The sequence below is a fragment of the Manihot esculenta genome, chromosome 8 (genome assembly GCF_001659605.2).
Source record: "Manihot esculenta cultivar AM560-2 chromosome 8, M.esculenta_v8, whole genome shotgun sequence".
In the NCBI taxonomy this organism is placed as follows: Eukaryota; Viridiplantae; Streptophyta; class Magnoliopsida; order Malpighiales; family Euphorbiaceae; genus Manihot; species Manihot esculenta.
Window position 1 is genome coordinate 40448849 of NC_035168.2, and position 25950 is coordinate 40474798.

At 34.0% G+C, this 25950-nt stretch overlaps 2 protein-coding genes across 4 annotated transcripts; both read left to right on the forward strand.

The window, feature by feature from the left end:
* Window positions 1-1761: 1761 nt before the first annotated feature.
* LOC110619996 (phospholipid-transporting ATPase 1) lies at window positions 1762-19191 on the forward strand. Of its 3 annotated transcripts, none has more exons than XM_021763532.2 (9): window positions 1762-2287; window positions 2486-4793; window positions 5187-5526; window positions 5695-6451; window positions 6590-6713; window positions 6954-7173; window positions 7729-8187; window positions 8280-8582; window positions 18499-19191. In XM_021763532.2, exons 2-8 carry the CDS (start codon window positions 2969-2971, stop codon window positions 8473-8475), a joined length of 3921 nt encoding a protein of 1306 aa, XP_021619224.1. In that variant the 5' UTR covers window positions 1762-2287; window positions 2486-2968; the 3' UTR covers window positions 8476-8582; window positions 18499-19191. The 3 variants fall into 3 exon arrangements, with proteins under 3 accessions (XP_021619224.1, XP_021619225.1, XP_021619226.1); XM_021763533.2 differs by having other exon boundaries at window positions 8280-8538; XM_021763534.2 differs by lacking the exon at window positions 18499-19191 and adding an exon at window positions 15387-17639.
* Window positions 19192-22016: 2825 nt separating this feature from the next.
* On the forward strand, window positions 22017-23992 carry LOC110620043 (WRKY DNA-binding transcription factor 70). The gene is made up of 3 exons (XM_021763603.2): window positions 22017-22456; window positions 23096-23200; window positions 23294-23992. The coding sequence occupies exons 1-3, from the start codon at window positions 22116-22118 to the stop codon at window positions 23832-23834; spliced, it is 987 nt and encodes a 328-aa protein (XP_021619295.1). The 5' UTR covers window positions 22017-22115; the 3' UTR covers window positions 23835-23992.
* The last annotated feature ends 1958 nt before the right edge of the window (window positions 23993-25950 follow it).

A 25950-nucleotide genomic window follows, 5' to 3' on the forward strand; every position in this document is an offset into this window, starting at 1 on the left:
TCGAGAATCTACCATAAAAAAAGAAAAAGACCAAAAGAAAAGGTGAAAGGGACAATCCCAAATCTGTATGGCCAGCCGTAGCACGAAAGCTACCTAGCCGTTTTCTTAGTACGGGCGGGAATGCTGTTAATGTGGTGCTGTTGCTTACGTGGCTTTTAATTTCATTATTCTTTAATAATTTCATATAATCTTTCTTATCACTAATTTAATTTAATTGGATTAGATGTACGGCTATGCTTTGTTAATATCGGCGTTTTCCACATATTTTATTTTATTTTATTTTAAAAATATATTTATATAATGTTAAACAAACAAGGTAATTCTACTTAATCTGCTAAGAAAAGATAATTCTATTTAATAATAGAGTGAATTATCCTAGATTCTTTGAATCTATAACCTTTTTCTTTTTGTTTTTATATTTTGATATTTATAGTAAGAAAACAAATTTTTAATTTTATTTAATAAATAATGTATTTACATAATTTTTTATATTTACACTGTAAATCTATTATATTAAATTGCCCTCAATTAAATTATTTCTTCCGTTTGGATACATGAGTTTTTATAAAAATTCAATTTAATTAAATTTGTTTATTTTGAAATTTTTATTAAAAAAATTTAAATTTTTTAATTTGAAAATTTTTTATTATTTATAAAAATAAATTATAAATAATTTTATAAAAATTTAATTTTTTTTAAATCATTCATGCCAAATACGCCAATTGAAAGAGTTATTTGAGAAACTTATTAATTAGTTTATTAATTTTAAAAATATTTTTAAAATTTTAAAAATATATTAATTAATTTTTATTAATTTTAATTATTAAATATTATAAAAAAATTTAAAATATAATCAATATAAAATATTAAATAATAAATAATTTTATAAAAATAAAAAATTAACTAATAAATCTTACGTGTCATAAAAAATAAATAATAAAATATTTAATTAAAATTAATAAAATGACTTATTAATATATTTTTAAAATTTTAAAAATATTTTAATATATATTTTTAAAATTAAAAAATAAAAATTAAATAATAAATTTTCTTAAATTATTTTCGATCTCCATGTCACCGTCATTCCTGCCAAATAGATAAATGATATTTTAAATGATTAAATATGAAAATAAAAATAATAAATAATGGTTAATATTAATTAATTATTTTTTCAAAAATAAAAATTAATTTAATTTTATTTATTTGGAAGATTAACTTTAAAATTATCTTTAAATTCAAAATAAATTTAATAGTGAGTTAATCGGATTAGCAGCTAAATTAAGTAAGTTAATTCTTATCTACTAAAGAAAAAAACTTTAATTTCTTAAAAGTTAATAAAAAAATATTAAATAAAATCTTTTAAATTTTGTAATTGAGTTAAAAAAAAAAAAACTCATATTCTAAATGATTGAGCAAAGTGATTGCTTATAATTATGAATTTAAAATTTATAGCGCTAAAATATTTACTATTTACTATTTATTAAATATTTTTTTTCACTCGAGAATTGAATATTATTTTTAATTTTTTAAATATATATAAAATAAAATTGTCAATTTTTACGATATTATTGTTTACTATGCAATTATTTTTTTTTTAAAATTACAATTTTATAATTTAAATAACAATAAAAAACACTTGTTTATGTGTTTAAATTTAGAGAGAGAGAGAGAATTTTATAATTGTTTTATATATAAGTGTTGATTATATTTAAATTTAAATTAATAAAAAATAAACAGAAAAAACGAAACACAATACAAAGTTACAAACACAGCAATGAAAGAGTGGGGATGGCTGGCAAAGACGAGACGAGAAGCCAGTAGCGACAAGAATTGTGGTTTACCGCTCGTCTCTCTCCCTCTCCTTCTCCCTCTGTGTGTGTGTGTATCTCACTGCGATTTCCTCGTTCGCTCCTCGCGTCTGCTCGGCCCACGACCTTCCTTCCATGCGTGGCCTCTCCGTCCACCTTTGCTTCTCCCAATTAATCTGAACTGCAGAAAATTGCTCTCACAATCTCTCTCTCTCTCGTACTCAGGTTTCTACAGATCACATGAACCAGCAAACAAAAAGCCAATCCCTCCCTCTCATCATTATATTTCATTTAATAAATTAAAAGTAAAGGATACTGAGGCTGTGGGAGGATGAGATCTGATCCGCCTGAGTCACTGTTCGTTTCTGCCATTTCACCATGATTTCGTTTTCAGTGCATTGATAGATTTCTGATATCAATCACCTTCGTTTCTCTAATCCCGAGATGATAAGCCTTCTGATTGCTTCCTTTGCTCTCTGGTACGTTTCACTTTTTCATCTTCTTTTGTCCCTTCTTAAAGAAAATCCATTATTTTGTTTAATTTAAGCTCATTTTAGGTCATAATGGGTGCCTTTGAAATCCGAATCTGAAATTTCATCATTGGGTTCTACGAGGACTCTGAATTTGTTTTTAGTACGGATGGTATATTAATTCTTGCTTGTCTTGTGTGTTTTTAGTTTTGGCGCGTTTTGCTGATACTTAGTTACTAGGCCATTCTGGATCGATCAGGGATGCGTCAACATATGACTAGAATAGAATAGAGTTTTTCAAGTTTTCTTATTTCTTCTGCATCTTCTCAATCCTGTGGGCCTCCGTAGCTAAAGGCCTGTCTTACGTCCGTTTCTGCGTCTTATGTAAAGCTCTCCCTGCAATTGAGAAGCATTATCTTGTTGTAGAAGACCCGCATTTTATTTATCGGTGAACACTGAGCACCTTACTTGAAGGTAGTAAGATGCTCCAGGCATAAGGTGAATGTGCTTTTGTGCTGAAGTGGGTCGTAAAATTTCATTCAAAGGAGGCTCAGATTCATTTTGGCTGTCTAGTTTTGCCTGGGGTGATCTGAGGAGATTTTCTCCAGGGGCCAAGTACATGCTAATGGTCGCTTCAAGTGGGGAAAGATTTTCGTCTGATTCCCCAATGCGGTCGTTGGAGGATTATTTATGACTTCTGACCATCCGTTGCTGCAGTCATCAGATCCCCCTGTGCCCTCACGGCCTCGCCACTCATGCAGATTTGGCTCCTTCGATTGTCTCTGCCACAATGATTCTTTCAATTCTTCCATTACTGATGACCCTCAATACAATCCCATTGGCGTAGATTATTTGGAGAAGGGTGAGGAAGATCTTTCAGCTGGAGACACCAGCTTCCATATTCCAGTTAGAGAAAGTTCCAATTCTGCTGTAACAACGCAGCAATTCCATCCTGTTGAGGCTCTGCAAATTGAGGGGTTTTCATTGAAATGCCCCACGCAGGAGAATAGATGCCTGGTATCGTGGGGTGCAATGGAACTGCTGCATAGCAATAACAATAGCACAACTGTAGCTAGCTTTGAAATTTCCAGGAATGCATCTGCAGTTCATGCTAAGGTGGGCTCTGGGGCTTCATCTTCACTTAACGATAAATTGGGTTTTTCTCAGAGGAAGAGCTGCTACAGGAGTTCGCAGTTTGATAATAATGCATTGTGCGAGGAAGATGCCAGGTTCATCTACATCAATGATCCTAGGCGAACCAATGATAAGTATGAGTTCACAGGGAATGAGATACGAACAAGCAAGTACACATTGATTACTTTCTTGCCAAAAAATATTTTCATTCAGTTCCATCGAGTGGCTTATTTGTATTTCCTGGCTATTGCTGCTCTCAATCAACTTCCTCCTCTTGCAGTGTTTGGGAGAACTGTGTCCCTTTTTCCACTACTTTTTGTGCTTTGTGTCACAGCTATTAAAGATGGTTATGAGGATTGGCGAAGGCACAGATCAGACCGCAATGAGAACAACCGAGAGGCCCTTGTGCTGCAATCTGGTCAGTTCCTACTGAAAAGATGGAAGAAGATACGAGCTGGTGAAATAGTTAAGATTTGTATTGATGAGACAATTCCTTGTGACATGGTTTTACTAGGGACCAGTGATCCTAGTGGTGTCGCTTACATTCAAACCATGAATTTGGATGGCGAGTCAAACTTGAAGACGAGGTATGCCAGGCAGGAAACATCTTCAGCTGTATCGGAAGGATGTACAATTTCAGGTTTAATCAGATGTGAACAACCTAACAGGAATGTTTATGAGTTCACAGCCAATATGGAATTCAATGGGCATAAGTTTTCCCTCAGCCAATCAAACATTGTTTTGCGAGGTTGTCAGCTAAAGAACACTGATTGGATAATTGGTGTTGTGGTGTATGCTGGGCAGGAAACAAAAGCAATGTTGAATAGTGCAGCATCTCCTTCCAAGAGAAGTAAACTGGAAAGTTACATGAACCGGGAAACACTATGGTTGTCTATTTTCCTTCTCATTATGTGTCTAGTTGTGGCACTTGGAATGGGCCTTTGGCTTGCACACTACAAGGAGCAGCTTGATACCTTGCCTTATTACAGAAAGACTTATTTCACTCAAGGGAAGGATTATGGGAAGAGATACAAGTATTATGGAATACCCATGGAGATTTTCTTCTCCTTTTTGAGTTCAATTATAGTGTTTCAAATAATGATTCCAATATCTCTTTATATTACAATGGAGCTGGTTCGTTTAGGACAGTCCTATTTCATGATTGGAGACAGGCATATGTATGACAGTGGTTCTGGCTCAAGGTTTCAGTGCAGATCATTGAATATAAATGAGGATTTGGGTCAGGTACGCTATATCTTTTCAGACAAAACAGGGACACTTACCCAGAATAAAATGGAATTTAAGAGAGCAAGTGTGTATGGGAAGAATTATGGTGGCTCCTTGGTTGTGGCTGATCAGTTGCAGGAAGAGTACCTTTCAGGTATCAAACAGGTTTTGTCTTTGCCATTTGGTTATCATCTCCATTTTGTGTGTAGTTCTACTCTTGTCTACGTAATCAGCTACTGGAACACCATCATGTTTCTGCATCTTATTATACGTCACAATTTCTTCCTTTATGCCAATATGCATGATTTTTAAGAGAACTAAAAAAATAAAGCTAATTCTTTTCCTCCTTTAATAGCCCATGCTGCTGTCCTGAACGTATGTGATATTCCATTTTTATTCAATTGTTCATAGACACATTGTCTCATGACTACTTTTGGAATGCACACTAGCATCTTTTTGAGAAATTGCTATTTTGTCTTTATTTTATGCCAATCTTATCTTTGTTTAACTTTTATAGCTTCCCTTATCTTTTTCATCATTTGCACAGATGCAGCTGCACTCAGGAGACAGGAACGTAAATCTACACTCGCAGTCGATTCTGATCTTATGAAATTGTTGCACAAGGACTTGGTTGAAGATGAGAGGATTACTGCACATGACTTTTTCCTGACACTGGCTGCATGCAATACCGTCATCCCTATTCGTACTTGTGATAAATCTTCTAGTTGTGCTGATACTGGATGTCATGAGGATGTAGAAACTGTTGCATATCAGGGTGAATCTCCTGATGAGCAAGCGCTAGTTTCTGCAGCCTCTGCTTATGGATATACTCTATATGAACGCACATCTGGGCACATAGTAATTGATGTTAATGGTGAGAAATTAAGGTAGAAGGTCTTTCCTCTGTATTCTACTCCTTTTCTTTTTAACCATAACTTGTTTCTCATCATGTGATTTTTTTCCTGTTGTTGAAAAATTTAAATCATCTCTCTCGACACTCAGATAACACTACAATCATTGAAGCAGACTGTAATTTGTGCTTTTATGCTGTTCAGGTTAGATGTATTGGGTATGCATGAATTTGATAGTGTGCGGAAAAGAATGTCCGTTGTCATCAGATTTCCCGACAACAGTGTGAAGGTTTTGGTGAAAGGAGCTGATATATCCATGTCCAGTATTTTAGCTGAAGACAGTGAGAGGGATAATCATGTGAGGCATACAACACAACGCCATTTGACTGAATATTCAGTGGAAGGTCTACGTACACTTGTTGTTGCTGCAAGAGATCTTACAGAGGCAGAACTGGAGCTGTGGCAATACAGATTTGATGATGCAAGCACTTCCTTGACTGATAGAGCCACAAAACTACGTCAAACAGCAGCTCTTATAGAATGTGATTTAAATCTACTTGGTGCTACTGGCGTTGAAGACAAGCTACAAGATGGTGTACCAGAAGCCATTGAGTCTCTCCGGCAAGCAGGGATCAAGGTATGGGTTCTGACTGGAGATAAACAAGAGACAGCAATTTCAATTGGCCTTTCTTGCAAACTCCTGACAACAGATATGGAGCAAATGATTATAAATGGAAATTCAGAGAATGAGTGCAGAAAACTTTTGGCTGATGCCAAGGCCAAGTATGGTGTGAAATCATCAAATGGAGGAAACCATAAATTAAAATGCAATAAGAATGCTGAAATTGACTACCTTGAGATAGCTGAAGGGAAGAAGGAAGGAATAGTGAAAATGCCACTAGCACTTGTAATCGATGGGAATAGTTTGGTGTACATTTTGGAGAAAGAACTGGAATCAGAAGTGAGAATCTCTTTTCCTTAAACTTATATGTTAGACTCATGTACTGGATTTTGTCTTACTTTTTTTATAGATATTATTTGCTTAAAGGTACACCTATATTCTCAATGATAAACTTGCTGAATCTCTCTCTTTCCGCAGCTTTTTGACCTTGCGACTTCCTGTAAGGTTGTTCTTTGCTGTCGTGTTGCACCATTGCAAAAGGCAGGAATTGTTGATCTAATCAAGAGCCGCACTGATGATATGACATTGGCTATAGGCGATGGTGAGTTGTCTTGTTATTTACTGTTTCCCTTCTATTTCTTTTCAGTGATCACAACTGCATAGGCAATTATGGTTTGCTTTGACGTGAACTTGTTACTTTCTTTCTTTTGGCCAATTGAAAATTGTTTTGTCAGTTAGATTTTATCTGGTTGATGTATTGGAAATGTGGATGCTCCAACATATTGTTGCTAATGTAAAGCTGGTCTCTTTTACTTGCTTCTGACTTTTGACATTTTGTTAGGGGCCAATGATGTTTCAATGATCCAAATGGCTGATGTTGGTGTTGGAATTTGTGGTCAAGAAGGGCGTCAAGCAGTGATGGCATCTGATTTTGCTATGGGACAGTTTCGATTTTTGAAAAGATTACTTTTGGTGCATGGACACTGGAATTATCAACGCATCGGTTATTTGGTTTTGTACAACTTTTATCGGAATGCTGTTTTTGTATTAATGCTTTTCTGGTACGCAAAAGTCATTGTCTCTGTGCTTTTGATATCTAGTTGTTATAATGTTTCTTGATGGAAATCAGTTTTTTTCAATGGCTACATGTCATTTTATGTCTTTTTACAATCACACACTTCTAAAATCTAATCTTGTAACATGTGTAACTATGGGTGATGGAACAATACATTATTGTGGGATAATATGCACTATATATTCCTTTGCACATCAATCATCCAAAAGTTTTCCATTCCATTTTGGGGTAAATGGCTTGGCTACATAACCACGGTTGTAAAAATTGAATATGAAAATTGCGTATTGCTTAACAAAATTGGTAGCAACTAGCAAGTCAACATTATGAATGTAGTTTTCTTTGCTTTTTCTTTCCAAAATTTTATCTTAGATTAGAGGTCCAAGGCTAATTTAGCACGCACCATTGATGCTTAGTTGTGGTAATGTTTATCTTTCAAAGGAGAATGATGTATTGTGGTTTTGGGTCTTGCATTTTATTCTATTGAATAATACATTATTAAGATTATATGTTAAGTCAATGTGCTTTCTTTTTTGTCAAATAGGTATATATTGTGCACAGCTTTTTCAACAACTTCAGCATTGACGGATTGGAGTAGTGTTCTTTATTCTGTTATCTATACTTCTGTGCCTACCATTGTCGTTGGTATTCTCGATAAGGATTTGAGCCATCGAACACTATTAGAGTATCCTAAACTTTATGGTGCGGGGTATAGACAAGAGGCTTACAACATGCGCCTGTTCTGGATCACAATGGCTGATACACTATGGCAGAGTCTAGTCCTCTTCAGTATTCCCATATTCATTTACAAAGAGAGCACAATTGATATATGGAGCATAGGCAGTTTATGGACAATAGCAGTTGTTATTCTTGTTAATATACACTTGGCAATGGACGTCAAGCGTTGGGTTTATATTACTCATGTTGCTGTTTGGGGGTCAGTGATCATTACATTTGCCTGTATGGTGGTATTGGACTCTTTACCGGTATTCCCCAATTATGGGTCAGTCTCGTCTTTTTAATGGAAAACTTTTTAAGTTTTGATATTATTTGGTCTTTATATGACTGGTTGTTATGCCAATACTAATTGGGCAGGACTATTTACCATCTGGCTAAGTCACCGACATATTGGCTCACCATCTTGCTCATAATAGTCATTGCATTGCTCCCTCGGTTTCTTCTCAAAGTTGTACATCATATCTTTTGGCCTTCTGATATCCAAATAGCCAGAGAAGCTGAAATTCTGAGGAGAGGACCTGATCACTTGAGGTCAAGAGCTGGTGGATGTTGAAGTTGACTTGTATATTAATTTTTTACAGACACACTCATATACATTGAGATGGCTTCCCTCAAGGTAACCATGGGTTTTCCTGTGGCATGCTGTTGTGATGCTGAAATGTAAGTGAAATGTCCGCTCTTCTTATATGTTTCCTAGTAACTGTTCTTATCATGAGATCTATCATAGCCATTGAAATGGGCATTTCATCAGAGTACTTTGCACATAGTTAATTATCACTGTAAAAATAAATGGCCATGAAAATAATGGATATTTAAAAAAAAAAATAGGGAAAGAAAATTGTTAATCATTAAGAAAAAATGAAAGTTTTATCCAATTTGCAATTTTAGCCTAATCTTTTTGAGAAATGATTAATTATAGTCTGAACTTTCTATTATGATGAGGTGCAGTTGGGTTCAGGTCCTGAAAAAATTGACTGACACATCAATTAAGATCAGATTTCAATATTGTTGAATCTCAGGTCAGTTGTGGAAAGGGATAATGTGCCCCTTATATGGGCCATAGGCAATCCTCCCCCTTGAGCTAGCTTTTGGGGTGAGTTAGGCCTGACCCAAATTTAACATGGTATCAGAGCCTCCCTATCTGATATTGGGTCTCTCATAAATATGTCATGCACCAGTAAAATTCTAGGCGTGAGGGGGTGTATTGAATCCCACATCGGTTGTGGAAAGGGGTAATATGCCTCTTATATGGGCCATAGGCAAACCTCCCCCTTGAGCTAGCTTTTGAGGTGAGTTAGGCCTGACCCAAATTTAACAAATATGATCATTGTTCAGTGATTTATCAAGAAGCCATCAAATTTATCATTATGTGCATGTAGTTTCTTCTTTTTATAAGTTAAAATACACAGAATCAAATAGGTTTGGTGGCCTGGCTATGGTTGCTGAAACTGATGATGAAAAGAAGAAGAAGAAAGCAGAAGTTTTGAGAGAAAATACTTATTATTCCCATCAAGCCAATTGGGGTATATATACTATTTACAAGGGTACATACTAGATAAGAGAATAAATTAATTCCCTAATTATAGACTAATATATCTCAATCATAATCATATCCCTAATTATCACTACAAATCTAGGCTATTTATAGAAAGAATTTCAACACTTCTCCTCAAACTGGAGCGTACATGCCATATGCTCCAAACTTTTTACAAATATATTCGATTCGTAAACCTTGAAGAGATTTTGGGAAAACATAAGCTAGTTGATCATTGGAGTTGACAAAGTTAGTAGAAATGCATCTCGACTCAATCTTTTTCCTAATAATGTCAATCCACCTCTATATGCTTCGTCCTCTTATGAAAAACTGGATTTGACGCAATATGGAGGGCAGCTTGATTGTCACATATCAGTTTTATTTGGCCAGTACCGCTATATTTCAATTCCGCTATATTTCAATTCCTGAAGGAGTTGCTTCAACCAAATGAGTTTGCATGTTGCTAAAGCTATAACTATTCTGCTTCTATACTTGATCTTGCAACCACACCCTTTTTTTTTACCTTTTCAGGATATAAGATTCCCTCCAATCATAATACAATATCCTGAAGTAGACCGTCTATCTGAAGGGGAACCTGTCTAATCTATATTAGAATAGCCAACAATTTGTGAGTGACCCTTGTTTTCATAGAGTTGTCCCTGTCCTGGAGCTCTTTTGATATATCTAACAATGCGAATGACTGCATCTCTGGACTACTGTATGGGGTTTGAAGAAATTGATTAACCACACTTACAACAAAGAAAATATCTAGTCTAGTGATAGTGAGATAATTGAACTTGCCAACTAATCTTCTGTATCTAGCAAGATCTTTAAGTGGCTCCCCCTGTTCAAGAACCAATTTAATATTTGGATCCATGGGAGTGTCCACATGTCTATAGTCTAGCATGCCTATTTCTTCCAATATGTCCAAAGTATATTTTTGTTGAGAAATTGCAATACCTATTTTAGACTGTGCCACTTCAATTCCCAACTAGTACTTCAATTTTTTCAGGTCTTTAGTTTGGAAATGACTGAACAAATGTTGTTTAAGCTGAGAGATTCCATCATAATTATACATAGACCACCAAGTAGATGCATCTACTGCCATTATGACGAAAAAATACGGAATGATCATAATTACTTTGAGACATTTCAAATTGTTAAACTACAGTGCTGAATCGTCCAAACCATGCTTTTGGAGACTGTTTTAGACCATACAAGAAACGTCGAAGACGACATACTAAGCCCGACTCCCCTTGAGCAACAAACCCTGGAGGTTGCTCCATATAGACTTCTTCGGCGAGCTCACCATGAAGAAATGCATTTTTAATGTCTAGTTGACGAGGGTCCAGTGATTAATTGCAATAGTGAGATAAGGAGGCGAACAAAAGCTATTTTGGCTACTGGAGAGAAAGTATCACTGTAATCAAGCCTAAAAATCTGTGTGTAACCATTAGCTACAAAGCGAGTTTTAAGGTAATCAATTTTGCCATCAGGTCCCACCTTCACTGTGTAAACCCATCGACAACCAACAGAAGACTTGCCAACTATTAAAGATACCAGTTTCCAAGTTTCATCATTATGAAGAGCAGTCATCTCCTCAACCATTGCATTACACTAACCAAGATGATTCAATGCTTCTCTAACTGTTTTGGATATAGAAACAACAGATATGGTGGAAACAAAAGTATAATAGGAAGGAGACAAATGATGATAACTCATAAAATTATAAATGGAATAAGGATTTCAAGAAGAGCGAATACCTTTTCGGAGAACAAGAGGAGTAGTAGTTATTGCTACTGAAGGCATGACCGAAGTAGGTGATGATGGAACTGGCGGTAAGTCATTAGAAGTACTTGCATTAGGGAGAGAAGTATCATTGTTATTAGCAGATGTGTGAGGCTGACGTGTAAACCTGAAGAGGTGGTGTAGGAGTGAGAGATGGACATACTTAAGGCAAAGGAGAGATAAGAGTCCAAACTTTGATGAGGTCGATCCTATTGGTTGGCTGGCTGACTCGAGTTGATCAGTATTTCACTATCAATAGTACTCGAGAAGACATAAAGTGCTGTTGGCACTGGTTTGTATGGAAGGTATTGCCCTTCATTGGATCTGTTGGATTTGACTGTTCCCCTACAATTTTTTGGACCCAGCTATCGTGGGAATTGTTGCATCGTTATGAGGGAGACATGCACACTAATCTTTATGAGCGCTTGGCCACCATCAGGCAGGATACTTTGGTAGATAATTATATAGATTCCTTTGTTGCTCTTGCTTTTCAAATGGAAGGGGGTTACTGATCAACAATTTCTAAGATATTTCTTTTTCTAAGATATTTCTTAAGTGGATTAAGGATGATTTTAGAGTCCGGATTCATTCTCATGAATCCATGGATTTATCTCGTACCATGGCCATTGCCCGTGAAATCGAATTGGAAAATCAGTTCCTTCAGTCGGATAAAGTCTATTCTTGCTCTCATAATGAAGGTAACAGCAGATGGCCTTTGGGCTTAGACCGCCAATAAAAGTGGAACCCATTTGCTATAGCTGCTTCTCAGTCTTCCAAACCCAAATTTCTGGAACTTCCAGCACCAAAACCCGTGACCGCCCTACAAACAGCAACCCTAAACCTGCAACCACCTTCGCGCAGCTCCTAACCTTAAACACAAGCCCTTCCATAACTGCTCTAGAGGCTCTTGCCAATACACTCATTAGGAATTCCTTGATTTGCGAGCGAAAGGTTTGTGTTATAAATGCAAGCAACCCTTTCATCCTATGTATGAGTATCCAAACAAATCTATTCGAGCGATTATCGTAGGGGAATATGAAGAGGCTGTTTCCAATGAAATTTCAGAAGTCGCTGAAATGGAATCATCAGAGTTTAATGGGATTCAATTGCATAAGTATCATTTTTTGAACATGGAATTGCCCTTCTATTATGTCGGTGGAATCTTCTTATCCAAAACCATGAAATTACGGGGATTAGTACAACAAAAAGGCATCACAGTGATGATTGATAGTGGTGCTAGCCACAATTTCATATCAGATCGGCTTGTGTTGCAGTTACAAAAACTTATAGATCACACTCCCATTTTTGGGGTTCGGTTGGGGGATGGCCATCGAGTTCAATTTTCAGGAGTTTGCCGAAATCTTGCAATTACCATGTGAGAATTTGGTATGCTTGCTGACTGTTTTATTTTTCCTTTGAAAGGCATGGATATAATTTTGGGCATCGCCTGGCTGGAAACTCTTGGCGATGTTCAAATTAATTGGGCAACTATGAGGATGTCATTTCGCGTGGTAGGGCAACCGATCACTCTCATAAGCAACCCTTCTTGCACAAGATTAGTAGTCTAAGCACATCATTTTCAAAAGATGAAAGATATGGAATATGGGTTGTTATTGTGGGAAATTGAGTATGATGCACAGCCTGCTTCATTTGGGAAAGAGATTACCAATGACCAGAAGCTTTAGTTATAACAGTTGCTGAATCCTTTTGAGGAAATCTTTGGGGAGATCAATTCTCTTCCTTCAAATCGCCACACGGACCATGCCATTCCATTAATTACTAGCGTCACTGCATTCAATGTTAAGCCATATTGATATAGCCATTTCCAAAAGAACGAGATTGAGATGTTGGTGAACGAAATGTTGTCTGTTGGAATAATCTGACCTAGCTCAAGCCATTTTTCCAGCCCTTTTTTACTGGTGCGGAAAAAAGATGCTAAGTTGGAGATTTTGCATGGAGTATCGCGCCTTGAATAAGGCAACCGTACCCAACAAATATCTTATTCTAGTCGTAACAGAGCTGTTGGACGAGCTTCATGGCCCCAGATACTTCTCTAAGCTGGATTTTAAACCGTGATATCATCAAATTAGAGTGCAAGATCCCGATATACCCAAGATGGCATTCGGCACACATTCCAACCATTACGAATTTGCTGTCATGTCGTTAGGGCTCACAAACACACCAGCCATGTTTCAAGCCACTATGAATGATCTGTTCAACTTCAGGCCATATCTGCAGAAATTTGTATTGGTTTTTTTTACGACATTTTAGTATACAGTAAATTACGGGTAGAGTATCTAATACACCTTCAAATTATCCAGTTCCTACTACAGGAACAACAGTTCATAGTTAATAAAAAGAAGAGTGTGATGGGGAGAACTGTAATTAAGTATTTGGGCCACATTATATCCTTCCATGGAGTTGCAATGGATCCTTCCAAGGTATCTAATGTGCTTAACTGGCATGTACCAAGAACAATTAAAGGAGTAAGAGAATTTCTCAAATTAACTGGATACTATTGCCGGTTCATCGGGAGATACGGTAGCATTGCTAGGCCATTGACTCAATTACTTAAAAAAGAACATTAGGATCGCTTGAATTTGACATAGCTTGCCTAGAAAGCATTTATTATCTTGAAACAGGTTTTGGTGACTTCCCCTTGTTGGCTACCCTGGATTTTTCTAAAACCTTTATTGTCGAATGCGACGCATCAGGGTGCAGTTGGGAGTTAGAAGAATAAAATTTTTTGTTGTTGTTCTCAATAGAGATTATAATCTATTTATACATGAGAGACCGTATCTAAATAGGAAGGAAAATCAAGTCTATGATTATACAATTCTAAGATTAAGTAACTGATCCATCTATCAATATTTACTTCCTATATTAACATATTTACTTTCTATAGCTTATAACACTCCCCCTCAAGTTGGAGTATAAATATTAATCATACCCAACTTGTTACATATATAATCAATTTCAGCTATAAGAACAACCAACCCAAAACAATCAAAATAAACAAAAAATTAGAAGAACAGAATCCGTGAACAGTAATCGATGAACAGTTCCGGTGAACAATACCCGATGAACAGTGTTCAATATCTCCAAATGTTACCCTTTATGGGTAATCCAAATGCACAGAATCCTAAATCTCTAAATGTTACATTTTATGAGTAATCTCGATAAACAGAACTCTAAGTCTCCAAATGTTACTCTTTATGGATAACCCAAATGAACAGAGTTCTAAGTCTCAAAATGTTACCCTTTATGGGTAACCCTGGTGAATAGACCCTAAGTCTCCAAATGTTACCCTTTATGGGTAACCCCGATAAATAGACCCCTAAGTCTCCAAATGTTATACTGAACAGAGCCCTAAGTCTCCAAATGTTACCCTTTATGGGTAACCCCGATGAACAGAGCTCTAAGTCTCCAAATATTAACCTTTATGGGTAATCCCGATAAACAGAGCCCTAAGTCTCCAAATGTTATTTTTTATGGGTAACCCAAATGATCAGAGCCCTTCCAAATGTTACTCTAGATAACAAAAAATGAACAGAGCCCTAAATCTCCAAATGTTACCCTTTATGGGTAACCCAAAATCATGTTTTACCTGTTTCAGTAGCACAGCCGCTACTGAAGACGTTGAGATAATTTTAATAATATGGGTCTGACTGTCAAAAACCATCTCAACCAAAATTCTATACTCATTTACCTTGAAACGAATTAAAGGAAGATAACGCAACACCCAAACGGCAAACGAATCGCAGATCTGATCCAAACGGCAAATGAACCACAGATCTGATAAGCGGGTTGCAAAGCAACTTCGGCGTCCTTTCTAAATGGACGATGAGAGACAAATATTACCTTAAATGGGTAACACAAAAGAATAGGAGTCTTAAGTCTCCAAAAATTTTAAAACTTGACGAGAGAGAGAAATTAAATCTCTACAAGAATAGCTCTGATACCGTGTAGAAAAATAATATTTGTTGTTGTTGTTTTCAATAGAGATTACAATCTATTTATACATGAGAGACCGTATCTAAATAGGAAGGAAAATCAAGTCTATGATTATACAATTCTAAGATTAAGTAACTGATCCATCTATCAATATTTACTTCCTATATTAACATATTTACTTTCTATAGCTTATAACAGGGAGCAATTCTCATGCAAGACCGTTGACCAATAACTTATTTCAGTAAAGTTCTTGCAACTAAAAACTTGATAAAGCCCACATATGAAAGGGAAATGATGGCTCTGGTTTTGGCTATTCATCAATGGAGGCCTTATCTATTGGGCAAAAAGTTTTTGGTCCACATTAATCAAAAGAGCTTAAGGCAACTCATGGAGCAGCATACCAATATTCCAGCATAGCAGTATTAGAGTGTTAAACTGTTGGGGTATGGCTTCAAAGGTATCTATAAGCCTGGTGCTCCAACCTCAGCGGCCTGACACTTTGTCTCGAAAAAAGAAGGGAATGGCATTGACAGCAATGAGTTGTTCTTAGTGGGTCGATTAGGATATTATTGCTCAAGAAATAGCTTCAAACCCTCAATTACAATGTGTCATTCAAAGACTGAAAGATCAACCAGTTGGCCTTAGTCCCTATTCTTTGATTCAAGATCGTTTATTTTATCTGGGCAGGATTGTGTTACTAGCTAGCTCTTCTTGTATTCCTAAACTGTTGGCTAAATTCCATTCCTCCCCAACCGGGGTCATTCGGGAGCTTTTTGGACATACAAGCGCTTAGCTGCAAATATGTGTTGGCCTTGCATGATGAAGGTAGTCCAACATTTCGTTTCAGAATGTTTGATATGCCAATGAAATAAATATGAGACCACTTCAGTGAAAGGTCTTTTGCAACCACTCCCTATTCCTACCAGAATCTAGGAAGATATTTCCTTCAATTTTATCACAGGTTTTCCTCATTCCCAAGGAGCTGAGGCAATTCTAGTTGTGGTAGACGATCATCGAAATGTGCTCATTTTATTGCTTTGAAACATCCCTATTTTGCAGAGTTGGTAGCTGAAAAATTCGCAAAAGAAATAGTTCGACTTCATGGAATGCTCAAAACAATTGTAAGTGATCGTGATTCAATTTTTACGAGTAATTTTTTATCTGAGCTGTTTCGATTACAAGGAACAAAACTCACCAGAAGCGCAACATACCATCGGGAAATGGATGGACGAACAGAGGTCATGAATCGGGGATTGGAAACATACTTGCATGGTTTCACTGTAGAACAGCCCAAGCAATGGCTTAAATGGTTGAGTTGTGTAGAATTCTGGTGGAATTCGAGCTACCAGATAGCTGCAGGTATGTCTCCATTTGAGGCTATTTATGGGCGACCCCCCCCCCCCCCCCCCCGAACACCTTCTCTGCAATAATACCTGCCTGGCAAAACCTAAGTTGAAGCGGTAGCTCAAGAACTTGAAACCAGAGATGAGCTTTTGAGGCAATTAGCTTATAACTTGAGAAGAGCTCAACAACGAATGGAGTGTGCCGCCAATAAGCACATAAGAGACGTTGAGTTTAATATGGGAGAATCTGTGTTCTTGAAAATAAGACCTCATCGCCAAGCATCACTGAAGGGAGTTATTCATACAAAAATTTCAACACGTTATTATGGACTGTTCTGGATCATTCAACGGGTGGGAAAGGTTGCTTATCGGTTACAGCTACCTATGGAAGCAAAAATCCACCCAGTATTTCATGTGTCCCAACTGAAAAGGGTGGTCCAACAGCATACAATGGCTACTGAGTTACCTCACGGATGGGAAGAAATCAGACAGACAATTGAACCCAACGCTGTGTTGCAAACCAAAAGTGAATTGATTAATGGCTCGACACAAACTCAGCTATTAGTTAAATGGAAGGGGTATCCGGTTGAGGAGGCTACCTGGATGAATCATTCGGATTTTATCAACCAATTTCCAACTCCAGCTTTGAGGACAAGGCTCTTCCTTTAGAAGATGGCATTGATAGAAGCAGGCTGAACAATCCCTCTACTGAGATAGGCCCAAAGCCGCAGGGCCTAAGGGTCTATTATAGGAGAAAATTCAAGGATAAAAGCAACATAGAAATGGTTACAGAAGAATCCAGAATTGAACAGCTAGACTAAAGGACAAATATGCTGTTAGAAGGAATCAATGAGCAATCGTGAGGAGAATGTGAGCAAATCACAATCTCCTTGTTATATAAATAATGTGATGCACTAGGGAAGGCCATTAAGAATTTTGAATTTGTTTCTTCGGCATTTTTGCTGGGTTAGCTCTAGGCTGGACAGGAGATAATTCCTGGTTTTGTTTTCTTATTGAGTTAGAGGGGCGGGTGAGAGAGATTGTACTGCTGGTTTGTGTTCTGCAATAAAAAAACAATACAAATACTCTGTTCTTCTCTGTGACTTGTTCAAATATTAAATTTTAGGTTCCTTACTCTACCAATTAAAGAGCTTAGGTTTAAGTTGTTAACTCTTCTAATAAAGTATATTGTGCAAACATCTTAAGCCTTTATTTTGGTTTAATTGATTTTGGAGCTTTATGTATGCTGCCTTGCAAATAAAGCACATGTAAACAAGTGCTGTAAATCTAATTTGTTAGCTTTGCCATTTGAGGTTGGATTGCATTCAAATGGTCCACTTGAAAGAAAATTGGTGAAACAGCAAATTCGAAATCAAAGCCAAGGGAACCCAGCTAGTACAAGTGAGGATTGGCTAAATGTTCTGAACTGTAGTAACCCACACAAGGTTTTGACAACAGTAGGGAGTTTGCTTTTGAATGTTTTGGATGAATGAGACGCAATGAACAATTAACCTGTGATTCACCAACTCTTTTAACTTTTCATCATAAATGGCTGTGATTTGTACATTCACAGAGAAGAAGACTAGAGGTGTGTCGGGAGAATTTAATGTTTATTTTCTTTCTTTCTTGGAGTTACTAATATTAAAATCAGTTAACCAGAATGCTTTATACATGTTACTAGATGCAGTGTCTTAAAAATTTCGAGTTTCTGCTTAATAAACTGTTCTAGAACTATATTTTAAAGACTTTGTAATATTTGCTGTAAACTTTTATCCATCAGAGACTATAAAAGATTTAAATTGTAGTTATGCTTCTTTTAAGTTTTTTGTTTATTGCAACTCAAAGGATAGATTATTGTAGCAGAGATGTATTGGATGCTTCTAGATGAATACTTCTAGATGTGATGTTCTTATTTTTTTTGCTTTATTTTCTTGATGATCTCTGATCATGTCCTTAGGTAAGTTATGCAAATGGGATTTGTGCCAACAAGAGGAGAAATGATGCCGCATTCGACCGCACAGCAGAGCAGCATCACCATGTACAGGATGAAAGGAGGACGGGGGATGTTCTACACTAAAACAGATTGGTGGTGCTTACAGAACGGTATTTGCATGATTAAGGCAAGTGAATGTATGATGGATGAGAGTTGGAAAACTGCTCTAGAAGATAGAACTTGACCAATGTGGTTATTTATTATGCAGAAGAAAAGAGATAGTGGTTAGTTAGAGCTTAGAGGTGACGTGAAGGACCTGAAGTGGTCCAAAGAAGAGAAAGAGAAAGAAAATGAAGTATATAATATTAATAGTGGTTCCATTTCTTTTTTCTGGGTGGCAAAGATCAAGTTGTAAAATTATTTTCTTCTCCTCCACTAATAGAATTTGAGCAGATTGAAAGCCAGCCCCTGTTCAATATCTTTCATAGATGAGAATCTTTTACTTTTTCAAGTCAGTGGCAGTACCTGGATGGCTTCTGCTGATGTAGATCCGAAATCGGATTTTCGTCGGGCTATTTACTTCACCTTACTGAGGTGGTTACGGTTGCTTTGCCTCTGCTATCCATTATGTCTCAATTTGAGGAATTGCAGATTTAGCCATCAAATTATTGTATACATCTGAAACTTCTCAGTGGACTGCTTCATCTTGCTCAAAAATTAACCTGTTAAGTTCCTTGAATTTACGAAACATGATCGTTTTTCCCCTTTTTTTTGCGGGTAAAATAAATTTCGTATTTTTAAAAATAGATTCAAATGTTATTAATATTTTTACCTATTGGTTTATTTTTAACTCACATTAGTTAAAAATAATTTAGTAAAAATAAAAACGTTAATAATGGTAAAATTTATGAATAAAATAATAATTTATTTTGAATAGTATGAAGATATTTTTATTTTTGTTTTTATGTACAAATTTAACAATACATATGTTGAAAATAAGTGTATTATAAAAATTTAAAAATATTTTAATTTATTTTTTAAAATATAAAAATTTAAAATTGATGGTAACAAATCATTAAAAATAATTTATCTGCGAAGAATATGTTTCGTTAAAATGAGGTTGATGTAATGCGACTCAAAAGCAAGAAAAATATCTTGCCTAAAAAAAGACAGAAGAAAGAAAAGCAATGGGTCCATTCTTAAATTAGGGAAAAATAATTATTTATTATTTTAAATTTTAGTAAAATTTAATAAAATATATTTAAAATATTAAATATTTTATTATTTATTCATTATAATATAAATAAAATTTATTAATTAATCTTTTAATTTCATAAAAATTAAATTAATTAATTTTAATAATTAAAATTAATTAATAAATTTTTTAATAATTTAGAAATATCTTAATATATTTTTTAAAATTAATAAATTTCACTTCAAATAGGAATGCTCTCATCAATTAAAATGGTGAATGAAGTGGGAACAATATTCAATTTTGTCTTCTCTGTTTGCCCAGACGATAAAAATCTGTGAGTTGCTGAAACTTAATTTACCGAGGTTATTTTTTTTCTTTTTTATAAAAAATTCCAAACTACAAAATTTTATAACCAATAGCTAACGTTGAGCCACCAAACAAACCTGCATTTCTTGTATTTAAATAAAGTTATAGCTACCATAAATAGCAAAATTTAAGTGGATGTTTGGATGGAAGGAAATAGGTATAATTTTAAAAAAAAAAAAAAAAATAATGAGTTGTTTTGACACTGGGAGGAAAACACTAGAAAAATTGTTTTTTAAATAAGTCTAAATATTTAAAAAGAGAATAACAATATAGAGATATATTTATAATTTGAAAATAGATATAAATTATAAAATATTTTTTCCTTTTATTCAAATAAACTTAAATATAAAATAAAATAATTTTATCTTTTATCTAGGTGTAAAATAAATAATTACATCTGAGCTCTCATGACATCCAACTCAGATTTTAGCCTTTGAATGAATATTTTAAAATTTTTGGAAGTTAAGTGTGAACTCCTTCACACGGCATATCACCAACCCATTTGGTTACAGATTCGTCCTCTAACTACACATTGGATAATTATAAAATGGTTATATTATATTTCATTATTTATCCACATATTATATATATATATTCTTAAGCAATTTTAATTTAAAATATATATATATATATATTTCCCTTGAATGTGGAAAGTAAAAAAGAAAATACCATTTCTATTATATGTTATTTAAAATATTATAATAATTTTGTCGTTATTTATTTTGAAATGCTATTTTTCTGCTCAATTTAGCAAATAAAATAAGGAATTTAGGCAAAAAAGAGCTTTTTCTATGTGCTATGAACCTATATTTTCTTATATTTATTGTTTAATTCTTAAATTGATTTTATATTAAAATAAAAAATTTCCCTTTTTTTAAAGAAAATTTTAAAAAAATCTTTGAACAAGTTTAAGAACAAAATCCCACTTAATTTTATATATTTAAACTAAAAAATTTGAAAATTTAAAAATAAAATTAAAATTTCATCATCTTATTTATTAAGTTTTTTTTTTTACATTTTTAATGAATTGAATAAAAAATGTATTGCATCAAATTTAAATTTTATATTTCTAATTCTCTTATTAAACGTATTGTAAGCTTTTCAAAATGGATTAGTTTTTTACACTAAAATATAAATAAAATTTTCTAAATAAATAAGAGGACATATTAAACGCATTTCATATATATAAATTTTCGTTAATAATTTATATAAAATATATTTACTTTTAAAAAATAAACATAATATTACTGTACCTTTAAAATAAATTACTATTTTAGCATAGTCTATTTTAATTTTTCTCTTTTTTATAATTTTTATTTTTCTTTTTTATATATAATTAATTTATAAAATAAATTTTTTTTATGAATTATGAAAAATATCTTTTAATATTTAATAAAATTTAAAATTTTTTAAAGTAATATGATTAAAAAATTAATAAAATTAATTATTTTTCAAGTATGTAGATAAATTCAGGTCTCTCTGTGACTTCAAAAGAATTAATATTCTAGAATTTAACAACCGGATTCTTGTCTTACTAACGTTCCAAAAAACACCCTCATTTTACAGTAGACCCCACATTAAAAGAAAATTCAATTAAGGGGCATTATCGGTATATTGCAACTAAATTTTGTAATCCTCTTTTGTCCAAACAAACATGGAAAAATGTCGGGACCCAACCACTTGGTTTATTTTATTAAAGAAAAACAGGTGGCAGAACAATGAACCACCCTCGCTGATGTCACCATTCTGACATCACTTCCTATTCGTAAGCCGAGGGAAAACCTAAATTATACCACGCGCTATTCACGTCACGCGCTCAACTTGCACTGATGAAAGGAAGAGACGAATGAATATTTCGAATAGATACCGCGTGGTCCACCTCTTTCTCGCTAAGCGCGCGTGGGTATTGCAGTCTCCTCCAAGGAGAGAAATTTCCTTGTAGGTTCATTTAATCTTCACCCCTTTTACAACGCTGTGTACTCTCCACTCTCTCTATTATCTTCCTATGATAAAAGGTCTCTAATATCCTCCTACACTATCGCTAACTAATTTAGTAGAGAGTATCGTAGACTCGCCGAAAATGGAATCCTGTTGGCCGGAAAACTTGCCGTCAGATAGGAGAAAAGCGATCGATGAGCTGGTTAAAGGTCGCGAATTTGCTAACCAGCTTAAAGCTTTCCTTTGCGATTCCGCTGGAGATGATGGATCTATGACTGCTGAGGATCTTGTAGTGAAGATCTTGAATACTTTCACCAGTAGTCTTTCTATATTGAATAGAGTTGAGACTGATGCGGTCTCACAATTTCCGGCGAGTACTCAAGTAGGTTCGCCTTTTTGGGACGGCCGGAAGTCTGAAGATTCCGAGGAGAGTAGTAAAAGTACTTCCACAAGGAAGGATCGGAGGGGATGCTACAAGAGGAGGTAATAATATTAATATTATTCATTATAATTTTCATACAAATAATAGATTTGAGCAATCCTAATAAACTGAATTTCATCTAAACAAAGATAATTAATTTTTTAAAAAAACTTATATACTATTACGATTATTATATATGAAAAATAATTAATTATTTGAATTAATAGTATTTTTTATATTATTAATTGTAACAAAAAATTAATTTTAAAATAATTTTTTTAGTACAATATTACATCTATTAGTATTTATTAATACTATTTTTAATTATTATTTTGCTATTTTCTATATAATATTATATAATCTCATCTCTTACCATCTAAAATTAATAATAAATACCATATTTAATAAATTTTAACTAGTATTCCATTTTTTTAGAAAAATAAATTTAGTCTATTTTCATTAAATTTAATGAATAAAGATGTATTGCTTATTGGAAAAATACTTTTACTCAGGAAAAGATAATCTTATTTAGTACAAGTATAATAAGCTTATATTTAATTATTAATTATGATGAAAATAAATTTAGTTAATGATTACAATAACAAAGAATCTATTCTAAATTATTTTAGACAATTGGGTTACGAAACCAAATTGCATTTATATATAATTAACAATTTAAATGAAAATTTTGCAACTTGCAGAAGGACTTCCCAATCATGGGTAAGAGAGAGTTCTGTTCTAGTGGATGACGGCCATGCATGGAGAAAATATGGACAGAAAGTGATCCTAAATGCTAAACATCCAAGGTATCATCAATCATTTCAATTATTCACATATATATTCTATTTATTCACTTAATTATTATTATTTTAATTTCTTTTATCTGTTTGGGTTGGCAGGAACTATTTCAGGTGCACTCACAAATTCGACCAGGGTTGCCAAGCAACGAAGCAAGTTCAAAGAATTGAAGATGAACCTCCGATGTATCGAACCACATACTACGGCCACCACACTTGCAAGAACTTGGTCAAGCCTTGTCACCTTTTCTTGGACGCTTCTGATGATGCAGATGCTACTGAATCTTCCATGCTATTAAGCTTTAACAGCAGTGCCAATGGCAATGGCCACCTGCATCATGACCACCCCACAAACAAACAAGATACCCCAATTTTCTCATCCTTCCGATCAATAAAACAGGAGTACAACAACGAATTGCCACGTAATGATGATCATCATCTGACCCACAAGCAATCATCTTCCTCTGATTATCTTGTCACGCTTGAAGATACATTTGATCCTGCGGATGTGATTTCTGGGGTTAACTCGTCTTGCTCCACTAGCACTACTACTGCCCATCATAGTTCGGACATTGATATGATTGGGACATCTGTTCATAATCTCTTTGATGATGGTTTGGAATGTTACTTTGATTATCAGTAGAAAATTAAATGTAATTTCCATGTAAAAATTAGTTTTAGTTATCAGGTAATTACTTTTGCGTGCTTAATTATTGTAAACTATACATAAGCTCCTTTAATTAAGTGTGACGCAGAACCTTGTTCTTGTGCAATATTTAATTAAATAAGTAGCTGCTTTATCACCTTTTTGGATTCTTTAATTTTTACGTGAAATAACTCTTAATTTCATCTTTAATTTCTTGTAAAAAATATTAAATTTATATATTGAATTTTTCAAGAGACAGATGAAATGTATGATAAGGTATTTGTCAAATCGTTTTTCGTAAATAATTTTTCTTCTGTTAAGATAAATACTCTCGATATTTTTAAGAATGTAGAATATTTAATATTATATATAACATCAAATTAAATAATTATTTAAAAGGGTGACTTTTTATTAAAAATGATAAAAAAAAAACAAAAGATAATCATTATCTATACTATAATACTCCATGATAATTCAAAGGGAAAAATTATTTTGTCAAACATTTAATTCTCCATTCATTTGTCTACAATATGAAAAATTGAATCCACCAATTGGGAATTAATTAATTAATTATTTAGAAGCTTCAAAGTAAGAGAGAGAGTAGTTGAAATTAGTTTCTTAGAATATAAATAATATGAGGCCACAAGAAAATTGGTGGAAGTGACATCGTTTTAATTTGCAGAAAATTCAAGCCAATTTAATTAATGAAAATTAATCGATCCACATATGAAGGTGACGCCCCACGGTATCAACCCTCCATTGCGTTATTCTTCTCTTGCTCCCAATATGTTTCACTCTTTTTGTTTTTTTTTTTTTCTTCTAAATTTTAATTAATTGATCTCAAAATTTACCAATAAATAATAAAAAACTGGCATATCATCGTTTATTATTTTTAATAAAATAATTAACTATGGGATTACCAAATAATTTTGAAGGATAATACAACCAACAACTTGGACTATATTTTTCTATTTTTATTTATAACAAATATTAAGGTCATTCATAAAATATGATGCAATGAAATTAAGTTTGAATTAAAGTCTAATAAATTAATTAATTAGCAAAAAGAATTGAAGATGGGAAGGCAAAGCGTGGAAGAGTCGAGATGGAGAGAGGGAGAGCACATGGTGGAAAAAGGATATTAAAAAAGCAGATGGAAAGAGAAACGACAAGCTTTCACCATCAAAACGTCAATCATCTTTTCAAATTTGAAAATTTTAATTAATTTTGATATATAGTGTGAACGTGAGGAAAGGGAGAATGACTATGTTAATATCCCAATTTCTCAAATCCTCGCCGAGATGAGACCGATTTGTGGGTCTCACGTCTCTCTCCTTTGCTTTCAGCCGATGACAGACAGATTTAGATAAGTCCCACCGTTCCAAGTTGTGTTTGAATTCATTTTAGTATTGTTTATTTAGAGATGAGAATATTAATATTAATTCGTGTTTATATAATTTTGATTTTAAAATTTTAATATTAAATCAAATTTGAGGATGAAATGGAAAAAAGAAAAAGTAAATTACTATGATTGTTGTGGAAGGGGGAAGAGTTAGGTAGTGGTGGTGATTTGGAAGCTGAAAATATTTCTGAAAAGCAAAATGAAAAGGAGAAGGTTAACAGCTCACAGCTGTGAATTCTGAAAAGGAGAATATAAAAAGTTTCCAATATAAACAAGACAAGAGGCAACAGCCCTACCACACAAACCCAGGATTTCTTCATTGTAAATCATCTTTGTCTTCTTTTTCTTTGATTTTTCAGAGTGCACCTGGTCATGGTGGTGTTTTCACCGAGACCCCTGTATTGTGACCCTGTTGTTGTGGGTCTCTTTCTAAGTGTATTTCACATTAATGTTCAACAAAATTGATATATATATAATAAATTAGTTGAATATCTGCCCTAACTACATTTGGCCCATGGGCTCCATAGAATCAGAAAATCGAACCATTAACAGTTTAAAATACCCAAAACTTTTAATCCAGTTGACAACTTGAAATGAATTTAGCTCTCATTCTTATGCATTAGTTATATGAATTAATAAAAACGCTGTGAAAACTCATGGGTATAACTGTATTTGGTAGATAGGCAAACATGCTCATAAACAAAATGTTAT